This window comes from Vipera berus (assembly GCF_964194415.1).
Source record: "Vipera berus genome assembly, chromosome: 1".
Taxonomy (NCBI): domain Eukaryota; kingdom Metazoa; phylum Chordata; class Lepidosauria; order Squamata; family Viperidae; genus Vipera; species Vipera berus.
In genome coordinates this window covers 25,726,898-25,749,816 of record NC_138202.1, presented here as the reverse complement: position 1 = coordinate 25,749,816, position 22,919 = coordinate 25,726,898, and the positions used below count along the sequence as shown (strand labels likewise).

The window sequence follows — 22,919 nt, the reverse complement described above, 5'->3', positions numbered from 1 at the left end:
TACATTACATTCCTCAGTGTTAGAAACAAAAGGAAACATTGCCATCAGTTGGTCATTAGGAGGCCCTGCAATCTTCAATAAGGTTCAGAAGAAGAAGAAAAATCTCAGTGAAGAGGGAAGAAACTATAAGAGAAAATGCCTGCAATTAATCAGGAAATAAAATCGTAGTATTTCCATTTTTTGTGTTTCCTCTTGACGGTGTTTTAAAGTATCAAAATAAATGCATAAACTAAAAATGATAAAGTTACAGTTAAAAGTAATAGGATTAAAATTGGTGTTAACTACAGATTTTTATCACTCAGATACACAGATAAAATAAAACAGATGACAGACAAATTAAGAATTATGCCTATTTTGATACCTTTGTCTTAAGAAAGGAGACCACCACAAGCTTGATCTATGCTTAGGAAAAAAAGCCAACACAGTGCTAGGCTGCATTAACAGAGGCATAGAATCAAGATCAAGTGAAGTACTAATACCACCTTACAATGCTTTGGTAAGGCCAGACTTGGAATACTGCATCCAGTTTTTGTCACCACGATGTAAAAAAGATGTCGAGACTCTAGAAAGGGTACAGAGAAGAGCAACAAAGATGATTGGGGGACTGGAGGCTAAAACATATCGGGAACTGTTGCTGGAATTGGGTATGTGTAGTTTAATGAAGAGAAGAGTGAGGGGTGACATGATAGCAGTGTTCCAATATCTCAGGGGCTGCCACAAAGAAGAGGGAGCCAAGCTATTCTCCAAAGCACCTGAAAGCAGGACAAGAAGCAATGGATGGAAACTAATCAAGGAGAGAAGCAACCTAGAACTAAGGAGAAACTTCCTGACAGTTAGAACAATTAACCAGTGGAACAACCTGCCTCCAGAGGTGGTGAATGCTCCAACACTAGAGGTTTTTAAGAAGAGACTGGACAGCCATTTGCCTGAAATGGTATAGGGTTTCCTGCCTGAGCAGGGGGTTGGACTAGATGACCTCCAAGGTCCCTTCCAACTTCTTCTTCTTCTTCTTCTTCTTCTTCTTCTTCTTCTTCTTCTTCTTCTTCTTCTTCTTCTTCTTCTTCTTCTTCTTCTTCTTCTTCTTCTTCTTCTTCTTCTTCTTCTTCTTCTTCTTCTTCTTCTTCTTCTTCTTCTTCTTCTTATTATTATTATTATTATTATTATTATTATTATTATTATCTGTACACAACACCTACAGTACACGCACCAATGTGCACACATACAGTTCTGTTGGTACCTTCCAACTTTCTGCACAAAAACCTTATTTTAATTTTGATAAATCTAAAAAAGGAGATGGCATGCTGCGAAGGAAACCACTAGCTTTTAGAAACATCTTTGTAAATTAAAAATGGCGGGTGGCTGTCCCTTAGCACTTTGTCATAAAATGTGTTCACCTGCCAAGAAAGAGAAGACAAATAAGCTAGGCTAGGGGCTGGAAGACAGTTGTTCTGGAGGGCTGCAAAGAAGCTTGTCAGTTCGCTTTCTGATGAATTGCCGTTCTATGGTTGGTCCTGCCCAGGGTAGCAGCCATTTTGTCAATGGGCAAGCACAGCTAACAGCTATTTTCTCTGAAGGCCCATATCTCACATACAATGTACTTATTAACAACAACAACAAAAAGTGGATCCCATCAATAAACCAAAGACATCCTAGATTTTGGCTGAGTGCAATATAGAACCCAACCAATGTTGCATTATTTGTTTTTGTTTGTTTGTTTGTTTATATACTGCCTTCATTATTTCTATAGCTTATTATTTATAAGAAATGATTATTTAAATAGAAATATTTAATGCATAGCTTTATTATTTGATAGCTTATTATCCCGGCTTATTCAACCAACTAATTAAAAAAGCATGTCACACTGAAGGACAATGTGTGAATCCAGCCACACACTCCACCCAAAGAAATAGTTATTGCTCTATAATTAGGAAATATTTGATTTAATGAACAATTGTGCAAAGGCTCTACAGATAGCCTTAAATGTCAAGATCTTCTCACATTCTATACCCCTAGATTTAAACTTTTAACTTATTTTTGTTTCATCCTATTTCCTTTTACAGATGTACTGCATTCTATATGGTTTTTATGCTTTTGTTTTCACTATATACCACCTACCACCCAGTCCCTCTGAGGGTGAGATAGGTGGTAATTAATTTTGATAAATATCTCCATTATAAAAATCTGTTTATTCTTAGAAATGTATCACACCAAAGTATGAAATGTAATTAATGATAGAAAAAAAACAACCTTAAGGACCCAGTTTTTAGGACGGGGGGGGGGAGGGAGCAGAGAGATTGAGCCTGTTCTGTAGGGCAATAGATTCAAACTTTTGAGCCCTATAACTTCTACACATCTGTGCTATCTTTGATCAGATTTACAGTACAGTATGTGATGTCCATATCTGGATAAGGTGTTAAATGGTTTGTCCCAGGATTAATAAACAATATCACAGTCTGATATTCCCCATTCTGATCTCCAGAATGAAGGAGGGAGGTATAATTGTTGTAAAATAAGACCACTCCAGTCACTGCTCCCATCCCTTTTTAATACCCATAAATGAAACTGATTTTTTTAAAAGAAATACCAAATATGCTTGGCAATTATACCAATCTAATGAAAAAACAGAAAATTGTTACTGTGTTATGGTACAGACGTCCAATCATATCTGGATGGCAGCTGAGGATCCTCCTCAAGAGGTTTGCTCCTGTGAGATCTCACAGATGCCTGATGCCCTGTTCTTTTATTTTTATTTTTAATACAAAACATTTTGGTACCTTCATCTCCACAAGGTGCCTTCCAAATGTTTGGGGACTACAACTCCCAGAAACCTTAACCAAAGGCTCCTTTACATCAGCTGGTCACATCCTTGCCAAAACATCCACAATTCATATGGATATATCCCTGGGATATATACTCTTGGAAAAATATCTGTAAGAGTTAACTTTGAAATTTCCATCCCATTTGTAAGTTTTCTCTCCCTTCCCAGACTGAGGTTAATTTTGTCTACTCAACCAGGACACTAGAATGCCTCCAACTCCAAGATTTATTATGGGATTACAAAGCCAAGTCATGCAGACATGGATGTGTTCAGTAACACAGGGCAGGCAAGACCCTGATACTAGAAAAAACAAGAGCATTGATAATTAAGTGAAAAGGAAGTACAAGATTACAAATGTAATTGGTTACAAATTAATTATAAAAAGAGAGAGCTTAGTCTTTCACTAAGCCTGAGTCTCTATTTTATACCTGCTAAATATCAAACCTTGCAATGTATGGCAGTGAAAGTTGGACCATAAGAAAGGCTGAGCGCCAAAGAATTGAGGCCTTTGAGCTATGGTGCTGGAGAAGACTCCTGCGAGTCCCTTGGACTTCAAGGCAATCAAACTGGTCAGTCCTAGAGGAGATCAACCCCAACTGCTCTTTAGAAGGCCAGATCCTGAAGTTGAAACTCAAATACTTTGGCCACCTAATGAGAAGGAAGGACTCACTGGAGAAGAGCCTAATGCTGGGAAAGACTGAGGGCAAGAGAAGAAGGGGACGACAGAGAATGAGGTGGCTGGATGGAGTCACTGAAGCAGTAGGTGTGAGCTTAAATGGACTCCAGAAGATGGTAGAGGACAGGAAGGCCTGGAGGAACGTTGTCCATAGGGTCGCGATGGGTCGGATACGACTTTACAACTAACAACAACAACAACAACAAAATATCAAACCAGAGCTTCAGCTAGCTCCAATTGCCCTGATCAACTGCCCTGATCAGCTTAACCATAAATACTGTACAATATAGACACTATTCTTTTTCTGCGACTCATGAGAACCAAAGATATTGGATGGCTTTGCACAACTGCAGGAACAGCAGCAGGCAGTCTCTCTGTGCTCCTGACCCATTATTGCACCAAAATTTAATCAAACTCCTAGAAAAGTTCTCTCCTTAGAATAAATCCTTGTCCAGAAAATGATTAGTACATTAATTAAAACAGTTCAAATGGGTTGGTAGTGATTATAGAAAAGAAAAAAAGCAAGTAACTCAATTTAAAGAATGATTGCTAATTAAAAGCAGGAAGCTAATCTGAACTTATCCCCAAGCAAGGAAATCCATCTATGCCGCTTCATGTCCCTTTCTCCCTCCATGATTTATAAAGCCTCTGTCCTTTAAGAGCTTAGTCAGGTACCTACTTTGTAAAAATGGAGAAACCAAGAGCAGATGGTAAGGGCTTTAGGGGTTATATGTTTAAGGGAGGGGGCGTTTAATCCTTGTACGTTGTTCAGAGTCACTTGTGGAGAGAGAGAGAGAGAGAGAGAGAGAGAGAGAGAGAGATTCCAATCTTTACAATTAATGCAACCTGCTTTTTTAAAATAAATGTTGCTGAAACCCATTTACCAGAAAGTTAACTGATATGGCTGTCCCCTGCTCTTCCCATCAGTCCCCTTTCCTAATTTTTTCTATTACAGTTTACTTTTATTTTACTCTGGCGGAAACATTTTCAAAATTTTGACTAGGCCTACAACCACCCTCCCCTCCCTTTTCAGATTCTAAAACTTTGATCAGGCTTATCACCTTCTGGGAAAGACAAGTTTCCTGTTTTCTCCAGCAATCCCCCTCTACTTGCCTCAAAGAATAACAAGACCTTTGATTATGAATAAATGGCCTTTGCCTTTCCAATAAATGTTGAGAGTTTAACATCAGAGTACAGAAATGAAGCTACTCCACTAACATAAAACATCTTGAGAGATATTTCCCCATGCTCGGAGATGCTGAACGCTGAATCTTATAATCATCTATTAAGCCCTGGGTAAAGAAACAATGTAGTGTGAAATCTAGTGTAATTCTTAATTCACATGTTTACAGTTTACTCAAAAAGTATTTTATTTACTTATTTATTTATGAAATGTATATGCCGCTCATCTTGCACTTCAAGGGAGCTCTGTGTTTAATCTGTTTGTGGCATAATCATGTTGGACCAAGAATATTTGAATAGTTTGAGTATGAGATGTTCTTGAGTATTTTGAATAAGAGATATTCTTAAGACAACTTGGAAATGGTATTCCTTAAAAACCTTGAGGTCAAATTTGGTAAAAATAGTTCTGGTAAAAAGAATAGCTTGGGACCAAGGAGAGAGAGAAACAGAGACAGAGAAAGAGAGAGAGAGAGAAAGAGATCTGTCTCCAAGTCAATCATGACTCCTTGCAACTACATGCACAAGCCCATGCATTTTTCTAGGCAGCATTTCCAGAACTAATTTACCATTGCCTTCTTCCTAGGCTAAGTGAAAGTGACTGTGTACTCCAAAGCCATCCAATTGGATTCTATGCTTTAAGGCAGGTTTAAAGTTTACAACTTACTTACAACTTTGCTAAATTTCAATCCCACAAGAGTCATAGGTCCTGCATTTTCGACATGTTCTATAACCCATTTGAGGAATTTTGACTCCAAATTGTTTCCCTATGATACACTCTTTCACCCAAGTTACCAACAACCAAACAGGAACATAAGAGTTTTTGTATTACCACGTATAGATATTTGGACCATTACACTCTTACAGTCAATTCCTGTTGGGGACTATCCATATTTTAAAGGTAAAGGTAAAGGTAAAGGTTCCCCCGCACATGCGTGCTAGTCGTTTCCGACTCTAGGGGCCGGTGCTCATCTCCGTTTCAAAGCCGAAGAGCCAGCGCTTGTCTGAGGACGTCTCCGTGGTCATGTGGCCGGCATGACTAGACGCCAAAAGCGCACGGAACGCTGTTACCTTCCCTCCGTAGTGGTCCCTATTTTTCTACTTGCATTTTTACGTGCTTTCGAACTGCTAGGTTGGCAGAAGCTGGGATGAGTAACAGGCGCTCACTCTGTTACGCGGCACTCGGGATTCGACCCACCAAACTGCCGACCTTCCGATCGACAAGCTCAGCGTCCTAACCCACTGAGCCACCGCGTCCCTTATATATTTTAAAGAGCCCTATTCAAATCATCTTACCTTCTGATTCCAGCCTTTCCAGCCCATAAGTTGAAGCTGTTGTGATTCGGTGGGCAGCTAGAACTGTGGTTTGCCTTGTAGAAGATGCCAAAGAAGGCAGAGATGTCATAGTCTCCATTGTGCCAATAGTCATTTCAGTTGGCACCCTCAGATCAGCCAATGTTGCAGGAATATAGGCAACAGAAATGATCTCTTTATTCTCTAGGAGGGTGACAGGTTCTGGAAGCCAAGCAACAATCACAAGTAAGACCTATAAGATTGCACACTGTGACTAAGAAAGATGTCTCATAATTTTCATCATCCTTAACCAATGGCTGGAGATAAAAACCCCAGTCAATACTAGCAGATGGAAATAGGTGAGAATATGTATTTCATACATGTGGAAACTCTTGGCACATGAACAAAGGGTGATTCCCAAATGTTTTGAAGCTATTTGAATTGGTATATATCTTTACTTTTTACTGTAAACAATTCCACCACTTCATTATGTGGTGTATGAAGATAAAAATTCTTCCAGTGTATCCTGAATCTCTAACAATCTCTTTCAATGGATGATCTTGGGATCTAATATTAGAGTTGAAAGAAAACTTCTAGTTTTCTATCTAGTTCAGTGTTTCTCAACCTTAGGGGTTTGAAGCTGGCTGGGGAATTCTGGGAGTTGAAGTCCACACATCTTTAAGCCCCCAAGGATGAGAAACACCGAACTAGTTGGTTGCAATTGTATTTAATGTAATATACTAATATACTTGGACAATGACTTTTCAGAATATATATATCTCAAAATAGTTTATAATGCAAAGTAAACTGTCACATAATACAAAAATTAAGGAAAACTACAAACATAAACATTATACAAATGCAAAAAGAAAAACAAACACTATAGCATGCACTTATACATTAAATCTCCTAGTACTCCAAAAGTATATAAATTTAAAAACTAATAAAAAGACATTTTCCTACTCACCTCCTGCCTACTAATTGGGGTTATAAGGGCAGGGTTATTAACCAAGACAGTACTTCAGTAGAAAACTTAATGTTTGAGTGAACTGATATGAGATTTAGCATTCTTAAAACCATGTATTTTTTCATGACAGTTAATATAGTAAATGTCAGGACCCACCCCAAACCACGTCTTAGGAAGACAAAACTCTTGGAGCCAAATCTTAGTCCAAAAGGAATCTTTACTATGACATGCTTGGTTGTAGGAGGCAAGACAGGACTTAATATTTCCACGATGTAAACCCTTATAAAGAGTTCCCGGTTTAACCCCCCTTAATCCCCATTTGGTCAGTCCCCCATCCTTCCTCTCGTATCATCCATCTCGTGGGAAAAAGGAAGTTAGGACCCTTTTGTTTATTGCTGTCTTCCGTGACAAAAGCCAGATGCTAGCCCCCCCTTTTGTTTCCCCAGTTCAAAAGGCTTCTCCTTTCCTTTGAAATGCCTATTGCCGGTTCAATACACATCTATCCTCTTCTCTTCGGGAGATGGCAGAATCCATGGGATATGTTTGAAACATTCCATTTATGAATATGATATAAATGGATTCTGACAGTAAATTAGATTAGACTACAGGTAGTTCTCAACTTACAACAGTTCACGTAGTGACCATTAAAAGTTACAACGGCATTGGAAAAGGTAACTTATGACCATTTTTCACACTTATGACCATTGCAGCATCCCCATGGTCATGTGATTTACAAGCGAATGCTTGACAACTGACTCACTTTTATGATGGTTGCAGTGTTACGGGGTCAGCTGATCCCCTTTTGTGACCTTCTGACAAGCAAAGTCAATGGGGAAACCAGATTCACATAACAACCGTGTTACTAATTTAACAGCTGCAGTGATTCACTTAATAAACGTGGCAAGAAAAGTCGTAAAACTCACTTAACAACTGTCTCAATTAGCAACATAAATTTGGGGCTCAGTTGTGGACGTAAGTTAGGGATTACCTATATTTGCCTGTCTAGCAAATTTGGATTCCTTTTCTTGCAAGCATTAAACCACAATAAACATAAAAGATAGCTCTTACACTCAAATTAATTTTGACTAACTGCTATATGAAACTTAGGGCCTTAGGATGCCCATGCACGGCATAGCCCAGGTGGGCAACCTATGGCCCGCTGACTGTTATTGAACTAAATTAAAACTCCCAGAAGCTCCAGCCAACTTGATGAGGGATACCATGAGCAAATAATTCAGCCGGGTGTGAAGTGTCAGACTTCTGCCTATCAGAATTAGAAGCAACTTTCCAAAGTCTCACACAGAAGGATCTCTCCCATCAACCATTCAACTGGCGTGTCAGAGACTGACTCAGAATTAAATTAAGGGGGCAAAATCCAACCAACCTTCAACTTCCACCATTTTCTCTGGGAGATGGGTAGAAGGAGGAGACACGGTAGGAGCCACAGTTTCTAATATCCTCAAGAGTTGGGAGGTGCTGGAGACTGTTGATATCTGAGTTGCCAACTCTATTTCTTTCTCCATCACATTTTGTGATTCTATCATCTTCTGGGTAGGCAGGCCTCCCGAGATCACAGGTGATGGCACAGTAGCAGTTCCAGGGAAGGCTGTGGCTGTTCCTTCAATAAAAAGGGGGTTGAAAAAGAGGTTGAAAACTATGTTTTTTAAAGAGCATTACTATCTTTGTTGCTTAGTTTTCAAAGAAAATTGTCTTCCCAATATATCCTGCATTACAATCAAACCATATAAACGCACATATATCACTATCACAGTTAATAATCACGGAAGCAATTTAAAATATGAAATATATAACATTTAAGACAGCAGCATTTAAAACATGAAAAAAACAGAAGCAAAAGCTTTGAAGTTCCTATTTTACACAAGGAAAAGTGGATGCATAACCCCATAGGTCACCTAAGCTTGTTCTCCCACATCGCCTTCCAGATGTCACTAATCCAATTCAGTATATCCTTCCCATTAACCATGTTGATTGGATCTGATGTGCACTCTAGTTCAGCAGCGAGAGTTGAAGATTCCCGCTGCTGCACATGGTTTCGTGTGATCTCTGAACAATAACAATGAAAACTGCCTTTCGGAGTAGGTGGCAATAATCATCATCACCATCATCAGCATCATCAATAAAGAGTGGAAAAGAGACATGGCAAGGCAAAGTATCATATGACTAGTACACAAAAACAAGCAGGCAAAGCAGATAGCTAATAGACCTGGCAATGGTTAAGAGCAGGAAAATGGAAGAAGAAGACAGAAGTGCTAATTCTGGCTGCACAAAACCAAGCCTTATGAACAAATAAGTCTATATTGCTGAAACCCATCGGGGTATCGGGGGTTTCCCGATACTCCCACGTAACACCTCTACTCCGCGAGCTGCATTGGCTTCCAGTTGCCCTCCGGGTGAGATTCAAGGTGCTGGTGATGACCTATAAAGCCCTAAATGGCTTGGGATATTTGAGGGAACACCTGCTGCCGGCATCAAGTTCCCTTCGTCCTGTGCACTCCCACAGGGAGGGCCTTTTCAGGGTGCCGCCGGTAAAAGACTGCTGGCGGATAACACCCGGGGGAGGGCCTTCTCTGTGGGTGCACCTGCCCTTTGGAACCAGCTGCCCGTGGAGCTTAGGACTGCCCCTGACCTTCGCTCATTTCACCAGGACCTGAAGACCTGGCTCTTCGAGCTTTCCGGCCCAGGCTGTTTTAATTGGGGTTTTTATATTTCTACTTCAGGGACTGAATTTAATCATTTTTAATTGTTTTTTTAATTTTTGTATTGATGTTTTAAACACCTTGTAAACCGCTCTGAGTCCTACGGGAAAAGGGCGGTATATAAATCTAATAAAATCTAAAAATCTAAAATGCATACAAAGCCAGAATTGAAAAGACAGCAACAGAGAGCAAATGTGAACTCTGCAAAGAAGCTGAAGAAACAGTGAACCACCGAGTTAGCTGCTGCAAGATCGCACAGACTGACTACAGACAGTAGCATGACAAAGTAGCAACAGTGGTGCATTGAAATGTCTGCATGAAATACCATTTGTCTGCAAGCAAGAACTGGTGAGACCACAAAATAGATAAAATAATAAAAAATTAAACGGTTAAAGTGCCCTGGGACTGAAGAGTACAGACAAGCAAGCATCTGCCACTTGAATACCCCAGACTTAGCAACTATTGAGAAGAAAGATAAAAAGTCTGGGTAAACGAATCAGTACGTGGAAAAAACAGAATAGAAGAGAAAGAACTGGGGGGACACAAAATACAAAGACCTGCAAATAAAAGTAGAATGACTCTGGCAAAAGAAGGCAAAGATAGTACCAACAGTTACAGACACCTTGGGTGCAATCCAAAACATCTGGAGCACCACTTGAACATTATTGACACTGACAAAATCACCACCAATCATTTGCAAAGACAGCTTTACTTGGAACAGTGTCAACGCTGTGACAATGGATGTCGTCGCTCTGACAACTGAGAACCAGCAGCCATTTTTACTTTTGCTTTTTGGCGGGCTGAGAGGCTGGAGAGAAAAGCCTACGTTTTGTGCTAATTGGGGAACGTGATTTATGACAGCTCGTGGGGTGGGAATTGCAATTTGTTACTTTGTATCTGGGAGGAGGGAATCTCATTCTTGGGTTCAACTATGTAAGTGCCGATACTTTGTTTTCTAATAAAATGTTCTTTAAGGAAGACATCTTGCCTTGAAGTTCTTTTAACTGGTTTCATCTGTCGGAACCATAACATTAACCCAAGGATCCATTCTGTTCTAACATCCTTGGGGTCCTGAGCTCCAGTCACCATCCCAAATCAGAGGGGAGGTTGACAAAGATTCAGGGAAGATCTCAGCATGGAGAAAAAAAGATGCACCCACAGCTAGCACCCCGACCTCGGCAACTGCCTCAGCAGAGGGAGCGCAAGCCCTTACATCGTTGGAGGAAGTGAGTTCAAAACTTCTGGCGGTGGGAATGAGACCCAAAACACGGGAGCTATTGTGGTCCTCAGAGTGGACCCTGCCCAATGAAGACCCTAAGCATCCTGAGGCAGCCCAATCAAAGAAGAGTTCTTCAAGAGTGGCTGAGTCGGAGTTGCAAGCGGGTGCCTCACGGGAATCACGCTCCCCCAAACAGAGGAGAACTAAAAGGTTGGCGGTGGCAGAAGATTCAGATGAGTGGAGGTACCTGTCTGCAGTCTGTAGCCAATCGGTGGAAAAATTTGTGGAGAAGTTCAAGGGGCTAGAAGTGAGAAGCAAGGGACAGGTCACCTGCTCTTTGCCTACTAGTGAGTGTGATGGCTGGCGAGGTTCAGCACTAATCTATGCCCAGAAGAAGCCTGAGCCCCAGTGATGGAGCTCGGGCAACAACTCCACGTGACAACTCCACGCTCAGAGCCACCAGCATCGACCTCCAGCCCAGCATCCTGCAACAATACCCTTAACATCATCAAACAATCATATCTGCTTATCCCAGCCCCTTGGGAAGATAAGGTAGATTAAAAATGCCAAATCTAGTCTAAACTTCTGATTATGCAACCAACCATAATAATAGTAAATACAGGTAGAAATACTCCAAAGGGTTTTTGTTGTCACATTTTATTTGTTAAATATGAACAGCAGGTGGCAGCAATGATAGACTCATTAAGCCAGATCAGACCTAAAATTAGTCCTATGAGAAAGCCCAAGAAATCCCAGGCCCTGGGCTTGACTAAGAAATCAAAAGAATAACCCATATCTATATGCCAAGGAAGCTCCATGGATATGTCCATGCAGTCATCAGGAGTTGAGCTCATCTCCAAGAAATCTATCTTTTTTAAAGAATTAATATCTCTGCTGTATACATAGTCCTCGACTTACAACCGCAACTGAGCCCGAAAATTTCTGCTGTTAAGTGAGACATTTGTTAAGTGAGTTTTGCCTCATTTTATGAATGTTCTTGCCACAGTTGTTAAGTGAATCCCTGCAGTTGATAAGTTATTAACTTGGTCATTAAGTGAATCTGGTTCCCCATTGACTTGGCTTGTCAAAAGATTGTGAAAGGGGATCACATGACCTTGGGACACAGCGATAGTCATAAGTATTGTGGGAAGAATCCAGAGAAATATTTTGGGGAATGTTAAAAAGGCAGAATATATTTCTCCAAAGGAATAATGGAGATGATCTTTAAAAGGCAGAAACTTCTCCCTCCCCCTAGCCAGCAAACTCAGCAGAAACCAGCTTTTAGAAATGCAGATGTAATAATCCATTCAGGAAAGTTGGAGCCAGGAAACTAGAAGCTATGAGATTAGGAAGACAAAGACCTCTAAAATCTATATACCCCACCCAAACTCTAAAAGACATGACCTTTGGGGACATAATAAGATTAACCCACCAATACCAAAAGGGCACACTCAGACTCAGGTCAAAGTATATGATACAGGAAATACAAAACTTCAAACAGGAACAGGAAACAGCCTAAAAATCCCCAGAAGGTATAAAAACCCACCACTCCCAGCAACATGTAATCAGCTTTCCCAGAGCCACATTTCTGTCTGGTTTTGCTCTTCAATAAACTGCAACCTTCTTTCTAAAGCAGTCTCCATTTTGTTTATACCCAGCTTGGACTAGACCCTGATGAACATTTTTCTTTCAACAGTTTGAACCAGTTGCCAAGCATCTGAATTTTGATCACATGATCATGGGGATGCCTCAAAGATCATAAGTGTGAAAAAATGATAATAAGTCAGTGCTGTTGTAACTTTGTACAGTCTCTAAATGAACTGTTGTAAGTCAGAGACTACCTTACAGGTAGTCCTTGACTTACAGTCATGTAAGTTGAGGACTACCTGCACGTTAATACTGCACCTGAGATCAGTATGAGCCATGTACTATGAGTACACAAGAGAATTATTATTTGGTGCTTTTGAAATTCTGGCCAGTACTTGGCTGTAATTATAATTAGAAAGTAATTGTATTCCCAATATTATAGGCAAGTAGACCTTTTTGGAATTTGTTAGAAAAAAATTACGATCTGATTCCTATCCTGATGATAAATTAACCTTCTGAAACGGCCCTTATCTTAAAATGAAGGTAAAAGGGTTTTTTTTAAAAAAAAAACCAGGCTAATAAAAGGATTAACATCCTAGATCTGCTTATTTCTAATTGTACCTTTAAGACTTTTGAGAGGTTACTGAAACAACATTGCCTGTCTAAAACCACTGAATGGCAACACAGTATATTCAAACAATTGTTAAATTCTTAATTTGAACCTGATGTATGATCAGCTTCATGCATATTTTGAGTACTATAGATTAAATAAAATTTTATTTAGGAGCAAAACAAGCAATTCAGTTGTATCAACAATTGGGAAATCTTACAAAAGTAAATTACCACTCTAATGGCAGAAAGTGAAGAGGAACTGAAGAGTCTCTTGTTGCGAGTGAAGAAGGAGAGTGCAAAAGTTGAGTTGAAACTAAACATTAAGAAAACCAAGATCATGGCATCCGGCTGTCTCAATTCCTGGCAAATAGATGGGGAAGAAATGGAGGTAGTGACAGATTTTTTTTTCCTGGGCTCCAAGATCACTGCAGATGGGGACTGTAGTCAAGAAATTAAAAGACGCTTGCTCCTCGGGAGGAAAGCCATGGCAAATCTAGACAGCACACTAAAAAGCAGAGACATCACCCTGTCAACAAAAGTGCGTATAGTCAAGGCTATGGTCTTCCCAGTTGCAATGTATGGCAGTGAAAGTTGGACCATAAGAAAGGCTGAGCGCAAAAGAATTGAGGCCTTTGAACTATGGTGCTGGAGAAGACTCCTGCGAGTCCCTTGGACTGCAAGGCGATCAAACCGGTCAGTCCTAGAGGAGATCAACCCTGACTGCTCTTTAGAAGGCCAGATACTGAAGCTAAAACTCAAATACTTTGGCCACCTAATGAGGAGGAAGGACTCACTTCGCCTAATGCTGGGAAAGATTGAGGGCAATAGAAGAAGGGGATGACAGAGAATGAGGTGGCTGGACGGAGTTACTGAAGCAGTAGGCGTGAGCTTAAATGGACTCCAGAAGATGGTAGAGGACAGGAAAGCCTGGAGGAACATTGTCCATAGGGTCGTGATGGGTCGGACACGACTTCGCAACTAACAACAACAAAAGTAGAATAATGATAATTATTAATAATCTGGAACTGAGCCAATAGTTTCAAATTTACAAAAATATTATCTATGCTTCTTACTAAGGTAAATGTAAAGGTTCCCCCGCACATGCGTGCTAGTCCTTTCCAACTCTAGGGGCTCATCTCCGTTTCAAAGCCGAAGAGCCAGCGCTTGTCCGAGGACGTCTCCGTGGTCATGTGGCTGGCATGACTAGACACCAAAGGCACATGGAATGCTGTTACCTTCCCACCGTAGTGGTCCCTATTTTTCTACTTGCATTTTTTATGTGCTTTCAAACTGCTAGGTTGGCAGAAGCTGGGACGAGTAACAGGCGCTCACTCTGTTACGCAGCACTCGGGATTCGACCCGCCAAACTGCCGACCTTCTGATCGACAAGCTCAGCGTCCTAACCCACTGAGCCACCGTGTCCCTCTCATGCTTCTTACTATAATTCATCAAAATATCTTTTGCAGGATTATTGGACTCTTCAATGGATGTTTAAAAGGGGGTTCTATTCACAGGTACAATAAATCTGAAATCATGTCTTCTCTTAGGTATGAAACCCAGCTGGGTGACTTTGGGCCCAGCATTCTCTCTCAGCCCAACTTACCTTACAGGGTTATTGTTGAGGGGGGAATAGAGGCAGGAGCGCTATGTATGCCATTTTGAGTTGTACAAAATAAACATGGGATACAAATCTAATAGTTATTATAACTTTAACACACATTATTTACATATGTTTACATAAGAGCCGTGGTGGTGCAGTGATTACAGTGCATATTGCAGGCTAATTATGCTGATTACTAGCTGCTGGCAATTCGAATCTTGCCGGCTCAAGGTTGACTCAGCCTTCCATCCTTCCATCCTTCCAAGGTCAGTAAAATGAGGACCCAGATTGTTGGGGGCAATATGCTGACTCTGTAAACTGCTTAGAGAGGGATATAAAGCATTGTGAAGCAGTATATAAGTCTAAGTGTTATTTATTGCTATGCTTTCTTGTTGCTCCATACTGGATGAATGTTCATGACACTGTTTTTGAGATAAGAATTGTGTTAGCACATTGTTAAATCATATTCCTAACATTTGAATTCAACCATTTGTGAAAAACATTTGGATTTATCATACATGAATTATTGCAAGAAATATTGTTAAGTGTTCCTGGAAATATGTAAATCCTATAGGAAATTTGTTTATTGTGCATAAAGAACAGTTGTATATTTAATTTGTGTGAAAGAGAACTTGAGAATTCTGGAAAGAGATAAGAGATGTGACTGATGCAGAAAAAAATATTTTCAAAGTAACAAAGATTACAGATTTCAAAACAAACTAGGATGGAGACTTTGAATTTTCAATGGCAACTGTATGTTCCACAATTTCAATTTTCCTATCAGCTTTGAAAATTGCCCACTAATTCTGGACAGCTCTGTAACTGAACTAATAGGCAAATAATTTTGTTTTCTCTTCTTTCTTTCCTTAGACTATTTGTGATTAAATTCGGAGTTGTAAAGTGTACTGACTGAAAAAGAAATAACTTCCCACTTTCCAAACATTATCCTTGTTTAATGAAGGAAGAAGAATCTAAATAAAGATGATGGAACTGCCACAGCCCTTCCTGCCTCTGAGGAACTCCCAAAAATTGTATTAACTCTTAACTCTTCTGAGATTCCAGACAAGGTGTTTAATCTTGAATTGCTTATACAGTGGTACCTTGGTACTCAACTGCTTTAAAACTCATTGGATTTGGTACTCAATGCATTCTGATGTGAAAATTTTGTCCAAATACATATCATTTGTTTGGTATTTAAGGCACAAGCTAGAACTTGTCGGTGTTGGCTGCCTTGTGACTCACTACATTACTATATTTCTTATAGGGAAAAATTGTTTGGTACTCAGCGTTTTTGGTATTCATTGTGCCTTCTGGAACCAATTAACGATGAGTACCAAGGTAGCACTGTAACTTAAAAAACACTTTCTTGTGACTGAAACAATTATAGAGCTGCAGAATTTTGGCAACTCAAAGGTACTTCAGAGACTCTAAAACCATAAGTTGAAAGAATAACTCTAGTGAGTCTCTTGAAAAGAACATGGGAGAACTCTAAAAGGTAACTATTACCTCTCACAAGAAAGCAGAAATGAACCTGAATGCATTGCTAATGTATTAAGAATTTTGACAGACTTTTGAAAAGAATTGAAGATGAAATGACCCTTTTACAGGATTTGGTACAGTGAAATAACCTCAATTTTTACATTGAGTTCTTTATACTGTAAGTCCATCTCTGATGCTCTATATAGGGGAAAAAATCTGCATGAGATGTTCTCACTATTACATACGGACTGGAGATACAAGTTGGCCTACCATCTAGACTAGAGTCCCAGCTTGGTGGCAAATTATTTCCTCATATCCATACTGCTTAACTTTATCCACTCCAGATGGTTCTTTCAAATGGAACAGAAAAGCAAAAAAAAATGACTTCTTACTTGTGAAAGTGCAGCAAGCCTATTTGCTGGAATTTAATTTGATAAATATGGCAGCTTCTGAATCCATCTTGGGGAGAATATATTTTTTTTAATATTCTTTATAAAGAATTGCAATTGATTCAATTACCTTTTAGTAATTTTTTGTTGATCAGCTAAAAATATCTTTTCTAGAATTTTAACTCTCAACATCTCTATTTCAACAAGTATGGAATGAAACTGGAAAAGATGTTTATATATCCTTACTGAATATGAAACATTCAAGAGTTTATGGAAGTAAGGCTTTCAACATTAAAATCCAAGATCCAACCACCACGTGACGGGATGAGTTCCCATCCTCACCCCAGCTCATACAAACCTAGCTGTTTGACAGCTAGGTAAGTAAATAGATAGGTACCACTTTGGTAGGAATGTAAGTCATGCTGACTAGCTGACCACAGAAATGTCTTCAGACAGTGCTGGATCAATGGCCTTGAAATGGACATAAGCAGCGCCCCCTAGAGTCAACAATGACTAATACAGTGAAATCCACAGGGGACTCCCTTGAAATAACAGAATATTTTGGGAATGCAATGCAAAGAAAAGATGTACTAGAAAAAAATGACTTTATTGGCCAAGGTTTAGAGAAACAGGAGAAGGAAGAGACAACAGTTGAGCAAATGGATGGGATCAGAGATACTTCTGAGTTACAGATTTTCACTGGGAATAGATTTGGATGGCGGACATCTGCCCGTAACAGTCACCATGGATTGGGCCTAATTCTATAGCCCTAATTATCTTTCTGCATTTAATTTTATCATAACCTCACTGTTTTACATAGCTCTTTCTCTTGTGGAACAATTCTACTCAGCATAAAACATAATGCTTATGATGGATTATATGCAGTTCAGAAAACTAATATTGTAATAAATGTGTTACTTTTTAAAGTGCCTCAAGACTCCTTATAAAAGCTTTTTATAAAATAAATGAGGCATACTGTTTAAAGAAAAAGTGCATAAGAACATTTTATTTTACATCTCAAAGGCTAAGGAAGATTTTTTTTTCAAGTTCTTCTGCACTTTTGGAAAAAAAATGTAGCCAAAAGATTCTTATCTCTGTATTAGATTGCTGAAAAAATTAATTACACAAGCTTTTTTCTTTTGTTGGCCTACATAGTTTATGATCCAAATGATCACACTCTGTTCTCTAGTATTGAGGTTTTTAAATACGTTTTAATTTTAACTGTAGTTAATTTATTTTGGGGCTGTTATTTAATTCATTTTTTAATTTTTGTATTGTTGTTTTTATTGTTGTAAGCCGCCCTGAGTCCCTTGGGAGATAGGGCGGCATATAAGTCCCAAAAATAAATAAATAAATAAATAAATTGAGTATGAAGGGATATTTAGAATGTGTCTATTATTATGTCCCATCAGGGTCTTAGGGAGTTCAGGCAGTCATCCTGCCACAATGCTTTTCAACAGTTCATTCATTTAGGGTTCATTTAGGATTATTTTTGTTAAAGTGGTTCCAACTTGGACCCAGGCCCATGCACAGTTTACTGCAGCAGCACAGAAGCAGCCAAAATATCCAAGGGAATCCAAACACTGAAGCTAGGCTGCAGAAAACAGTCTGCCAAAATTCCCAAGTAGCAGCAGAGCAGCAAGAGAAATTGCTTCAGAACGTAGAAAGTGGAGGTCAAAATAATAATAATAATAATAATAATAATAATAATAATGATGATGATGATGATGATGATGATGATGATGATGATGATGATGATGATGGAAGGGACCTTGGAGGTTATCTAGTCCAACCTCCTGCTCAGGCAGGAAACCCTATAACATTTCAGACAAACGGCTGTCCAGTCTCTTAAAAACTTGGAGCATTCACAGCTTCTGGAGGCAGGTTGTTCCACTGGTTAATTGTTCTAACTGTCAGGAAGCTCCCCATCCTTTCAAAGGTGTGATTACACAATGCAGTTATAAAACAGTTTCAAATTTTTGAAAATAATTTGAAAAAAAAAGTCAAATAACAGGAAAATAGATTCAGTTCCCCAACCCTAACATCATTGTTGGGGGCAATTAAGCTGACTTTGTAATAATGCCGCTTGGGGTGTGTGTGAAAGCCCTAATAAAGCAGGCATATACATAGAATGAAGGCTACTGCTAAGCTTGTAAGCCGCCCTGAGTCTTCGGAGAAGGGTGGGATATAAATGGAATTAAAATAAATAAATTTAAAAAAATATACACTCAGTGACTAGGTTTATCCATTACATAATGTGGTTTTGTTGGCTGGGTTTACAGTGTAAACTCAGTAAACACTAGTGTATTGTGGGCTTTTCAATAAATCAACAGTGAATCACCTACAACTAGTATGTGACCCATCCTCCATACTGAATTCCTCAGCATGCCAAGATCAAGCTGTCAAAACTGAAGAGCAAAAAATAATAAATCTAGGCCATATTTTTGGTGCAGAGAGGCGCTCAAAGATGGGAATAGGAGGAGTTTGCCTCACAGACATCTGTCCTCATATCCATTCCTAAAACTCTGAGGGGAAAACTTGATTTGGTCATTGCTCCTGACCCTTCAGACCGCTGTTTTGAGAACATGCTAAGAACTTTGATGCTCCTCAAAGCATAGTATTCTTATTCTGGTACCTTCCAGAAATACTGGATTATTGGACTGGTTGGGAATGATGGAAGTTGCCTCAGGAGGCTTCATGTCAGAAAGAGCAGTTTCGAAGAAAGCCATAAAACTTAATTCGGTGGTATTATCCAGGATGAAGAAAAACTAATTGGGGCCACATGCAGCCCAGGATTGTCTCCCCCACCCCCGCAAAAAAATACAAATAAATAAAACAAAACAAACCCATCTAGAGAAAAATAAAACCAATGTTTTATCTAGGCAGGATCTTAATTAGTTGGACCTAAAGAAACTGCAGCATTGAGTCAAACCACAGAATTCTTCTTGCAGGGGGGCAGCAGAGACTCCTTAGACCAGACATGTCAAACACAAGGCCCGGGGGCCGGATCTGGCCCGCGAAGTGGTTTCATGTGGCCCACGAAGCCATCCTGGAAACAGTGAGGGAACGGCCCCCACTGCCTTGGCCCTGGCCCAGAGACCCTCCTCCTGCCAGAGACCCTCAGATCTGTCCCACTCCTGCCCAGGCCCCCATAGGCACCCTTGATGCAAATGATGTAGAGCTGGCCATGCCCACCCAGTAGGCCATACGCACTCTAGCCACGCCTACCCAGTAGGCCACGCCCACCCTGGCCATACCCACCCGGCCCCCTGAGGGCAACCGCAATGCTGATGCGGCCCTCAATGAAATTGAGTTTGACACCCCTGCCTTAGACAAACAGAGATAGCAATAGGCAATAATAAATGAATGCTTTTAACTTGCATTTTAAGGAGTTATGATCAACAAGGGAAACTAAGCATTGAATCAGATAAAATCCTGGTACTTGCCAAGCTTGGCATATACATAAAATAATACAGCTATTTCTCAGCCCCATCTTTAGGAAATATAAACAATAAAAAATCATTCTCTTCTTTTCTTGTGTTTATTATAGCTCAGCGTCTACAGGTAGTTTTCAAGTTATGACCACACTGGAGCCTGCCCATTATAGTCATAAGCCGTCATGGTCATGAAACAAATTGGTCATGTGATCGACCTGATTTTACGATCTTTTTTGCAATAAATGTGGTTTTGTCACTTTTCGGCAAAATCGTTGTAAAAGGCAGGCACATGACCATGGGACTCTGCAAATGGCTGTAAATTCAGCTGTGTTCCAAGCTCCCGAAGTGCAGTCATGTGACCACAAGATGGCCGACTGTCAGTACTTTAGATCTGGCTTGCAAGTCCCCTTTCTCAGGTTCCTTGTAACTTTGAATGGTCGCTAAGTGACCGGTTGTAAGTCGAGGACCACCTGTATATGCATTGCATGCCTTCTCACTTTGAGAAAAGAATTCCAAAGGTCACCCAAGTTACTTCTCCAATTTGGAGTCTCCAGATGTTTTGGGGCTGCTGGCTGAGAATTTGAGGGGGGGAGGTTGCAATCTCACATCATCTGGAAGGCACTAGGTCACAGGTCTGCAACCCGCGGCTCCGGAGCCGCATGCGGCTCTTTCAGCCGTCTCCTGCGGCTCCCAGTCCTCTGCTATGTGTACTCCAAAAAAAAAAAGTGAGACTAAAAAAGTTCAACCAATCAATTCAAATATGCAGGGTAGGTGCATATCTCGCCTTGGCTCCACTCTTCAGTCAAACTCTGTTCTGCGCATGCGCGCATGTACGCACATGTGCACACATTTTTTGCGGCTCCCAGTTTTTCTTTTTGTGAGGGAACCGGTTCCGAGTGGCTCTTTCACTGTTTCAGGTTGCTGACCCCTGCACTAGGTTAAGGAAATCTAAAGCAGTGGTTTTGCTTTGCCATAGAGTAGAAAAGAGAAGTATAGTGAAGGGGAAGAGAGGCCTTCTGGAATGTAACTAAACAGATTTGGCCCATCAGGCAAAATCATTCAAGAATGGACCATGTGGGTGACCAAAGAAAGCATACAAGTCAAAAGGGCAACTGGGTCAGGGTGAGGCCATGCTCAACCATTCTGAGCTACTCTGAGACACGACTCTGCCTTCATTTGGAAGCTTGTGGAAAGAGGAGGAATATCTTAGGTAGACCAGGAACCTAGAAAAAGGAAGGATCATATATAGCACCATCACAATACACACCATAAACCAAACAGTGGTTCATACACTTAAATTATTTTTTAAACAACAACCACTGACCAATGCAAATAAAAAAAAAGAATTACCTCTTAAATGGTGTCTTAAGGTTTGGAAGACATCTGATTTCGTTGCATCTGTTGTAGTTATAGTCTCAGAAAACAATCTAGACCTGATGATCACTGTTGGATCTACATTTTCCACTGGGCTTTCAGACCAAGCTCCGACCTTCTCAGATGGATCAATGGTGTAACCAAGATTCAAGCTTGAATTGGCTGAGTCCTCCACCTGCACAGGTATCTGGCCTGACCCATTTGGATTATCTTTGCTTCCTTTGGCCGTGGTTGCCAATAGTCTCGGTGACAGATCCTTTTTCACGTCGTCGTCCTCCTGTCCTGTTGGTTGCACTATTTGAGGTTGATTTATCTTCAGAGGATGCATAGCTTTCGCCTGGCTGGAAGGCTCTAATTTGGTATCATCCCACTCATCACTTAGCAGCAAGCCTGCAGGTGCCATCATGGTAGTGCTTAAGATGCCTTTGAAGTGCCCTTGGTTCTCTGAGAGTTCCCCTTCCAAATTTAAGGTGGCATCTGCTGACAGCAACCTGGGTTCCGGAGCAACATCTGTGCCCATCCAGATTGTTGGGAAGCTATTTCCATCAGATCCTTTTGTCAAATCAGCTGGTGGGCTCGTTGGAAGAAATGGATTTTTGAAGAGGTTGCTTGATGATGTTGTAGCAGGAAAACTATTTATGACTTTGGGGATAGTTACCTGGGGATTGTCTGAAGGGTCAACATGGGTACCTGGTGTAAACAAATCCCCATCCAAATTTCCTTCTCCCCCACCTCCATCTACTGTTTCTTTTGCAGAGCTACTAAGTGTATCATCTTCAACAAGAAGATCTGGAATTGTCACAACAGTGGCAATCAAAGCTTCCTGTGTCCCATATTTATCACGTTTTTCATCTGGCCCTTTGAGGCTGATTTGCCTTTTGCTTTCTGCAGCAATCTCCAGACTTGTGCTGGCAAAAGCATCAATATTGGAGTGCTCCAGGGGATTGTGAACATGCAGAATGGTTGGTAAGGTTGTTTTTACAGTTGTGGCTCTGTTTAATGACCTCCCAGATGGCTCTACTGAGGCTCCATAAAGGCTTTCAGATACAGGAGCACTGGCTATATTCATGGATGAGCTTAAGTTACCCTCTGGATTTGATGCATTTGCGTTTGCTAAGCTGTTCCCTGCTGGTGATGTCAGATGCAGTTGTCTTACATGCCTTTCATCCCCTTGTCTTAAAACAAGGCATTGCAGGCTGCCAAAGTTGAGCAGAGTAAGGCAGAAGGCAAGGAACATGTGATACCCCCTCATGTAGCTCATGTTCAAGGAAAAGTTTGCATGGAAGTGAGCAGAACAAATTATTTCAGTCATCAGGTCCTGGAGAATGAAGCAAAATAGAACAAACAGATTTCCATTCCTTTCAAATTAGTATTTTTAAATTAAATTGAAATATCATATAAAGCTCTAGTATTTATAACTACTTTGCTATTATATAGGCACATTATTATATGTATGTGTGCAATTTGTAAAGAAAATTACTTTTGTTGGTTTTTTTTTAAATTCCATTCAAAGCATTTCCTCACTGGATTAACAAGATGCATTTTGCAGAAGCTGGGCCTCAAAACTTCTGA

At 40.2% G+C, this 22,919-nt stretch overlaps 1 protein-coding gene across 1 annotated transcript in view; it reads right to left on the bottom strand.

Annotated features, from left to right (window-relative positions):
• The window catches only part of ARMH4 (armadillo like helical domain containing 4), a gene marked incomplete at its 5' end in the record, with an annotated part of 51,312 nt that extends 28,653 nt beyond the window's left edge, over positions 1 to 22,659 (bottom strand). Inside the window, 3 exons of the mRNA XM_081320593.1 lie at positions 5,970 to 6,188; positions 8,318 to 8,587; positions 21,324 to 22,659. Coding sequence (XP_081176719.1) covers positions 5,970 to 6,188; positions 8,318 to 8,587; positions 21,324 to 22,659 — 1,825 coding nt within the window. The remainder of the gene's footprint in view (positions 1 to 5,969; positions 6,189 to 8,317; positions 8,588 to 21,323) is intronic.
• Positions 22,660 to 22,919: the final 260 nt, after the last annotated feature.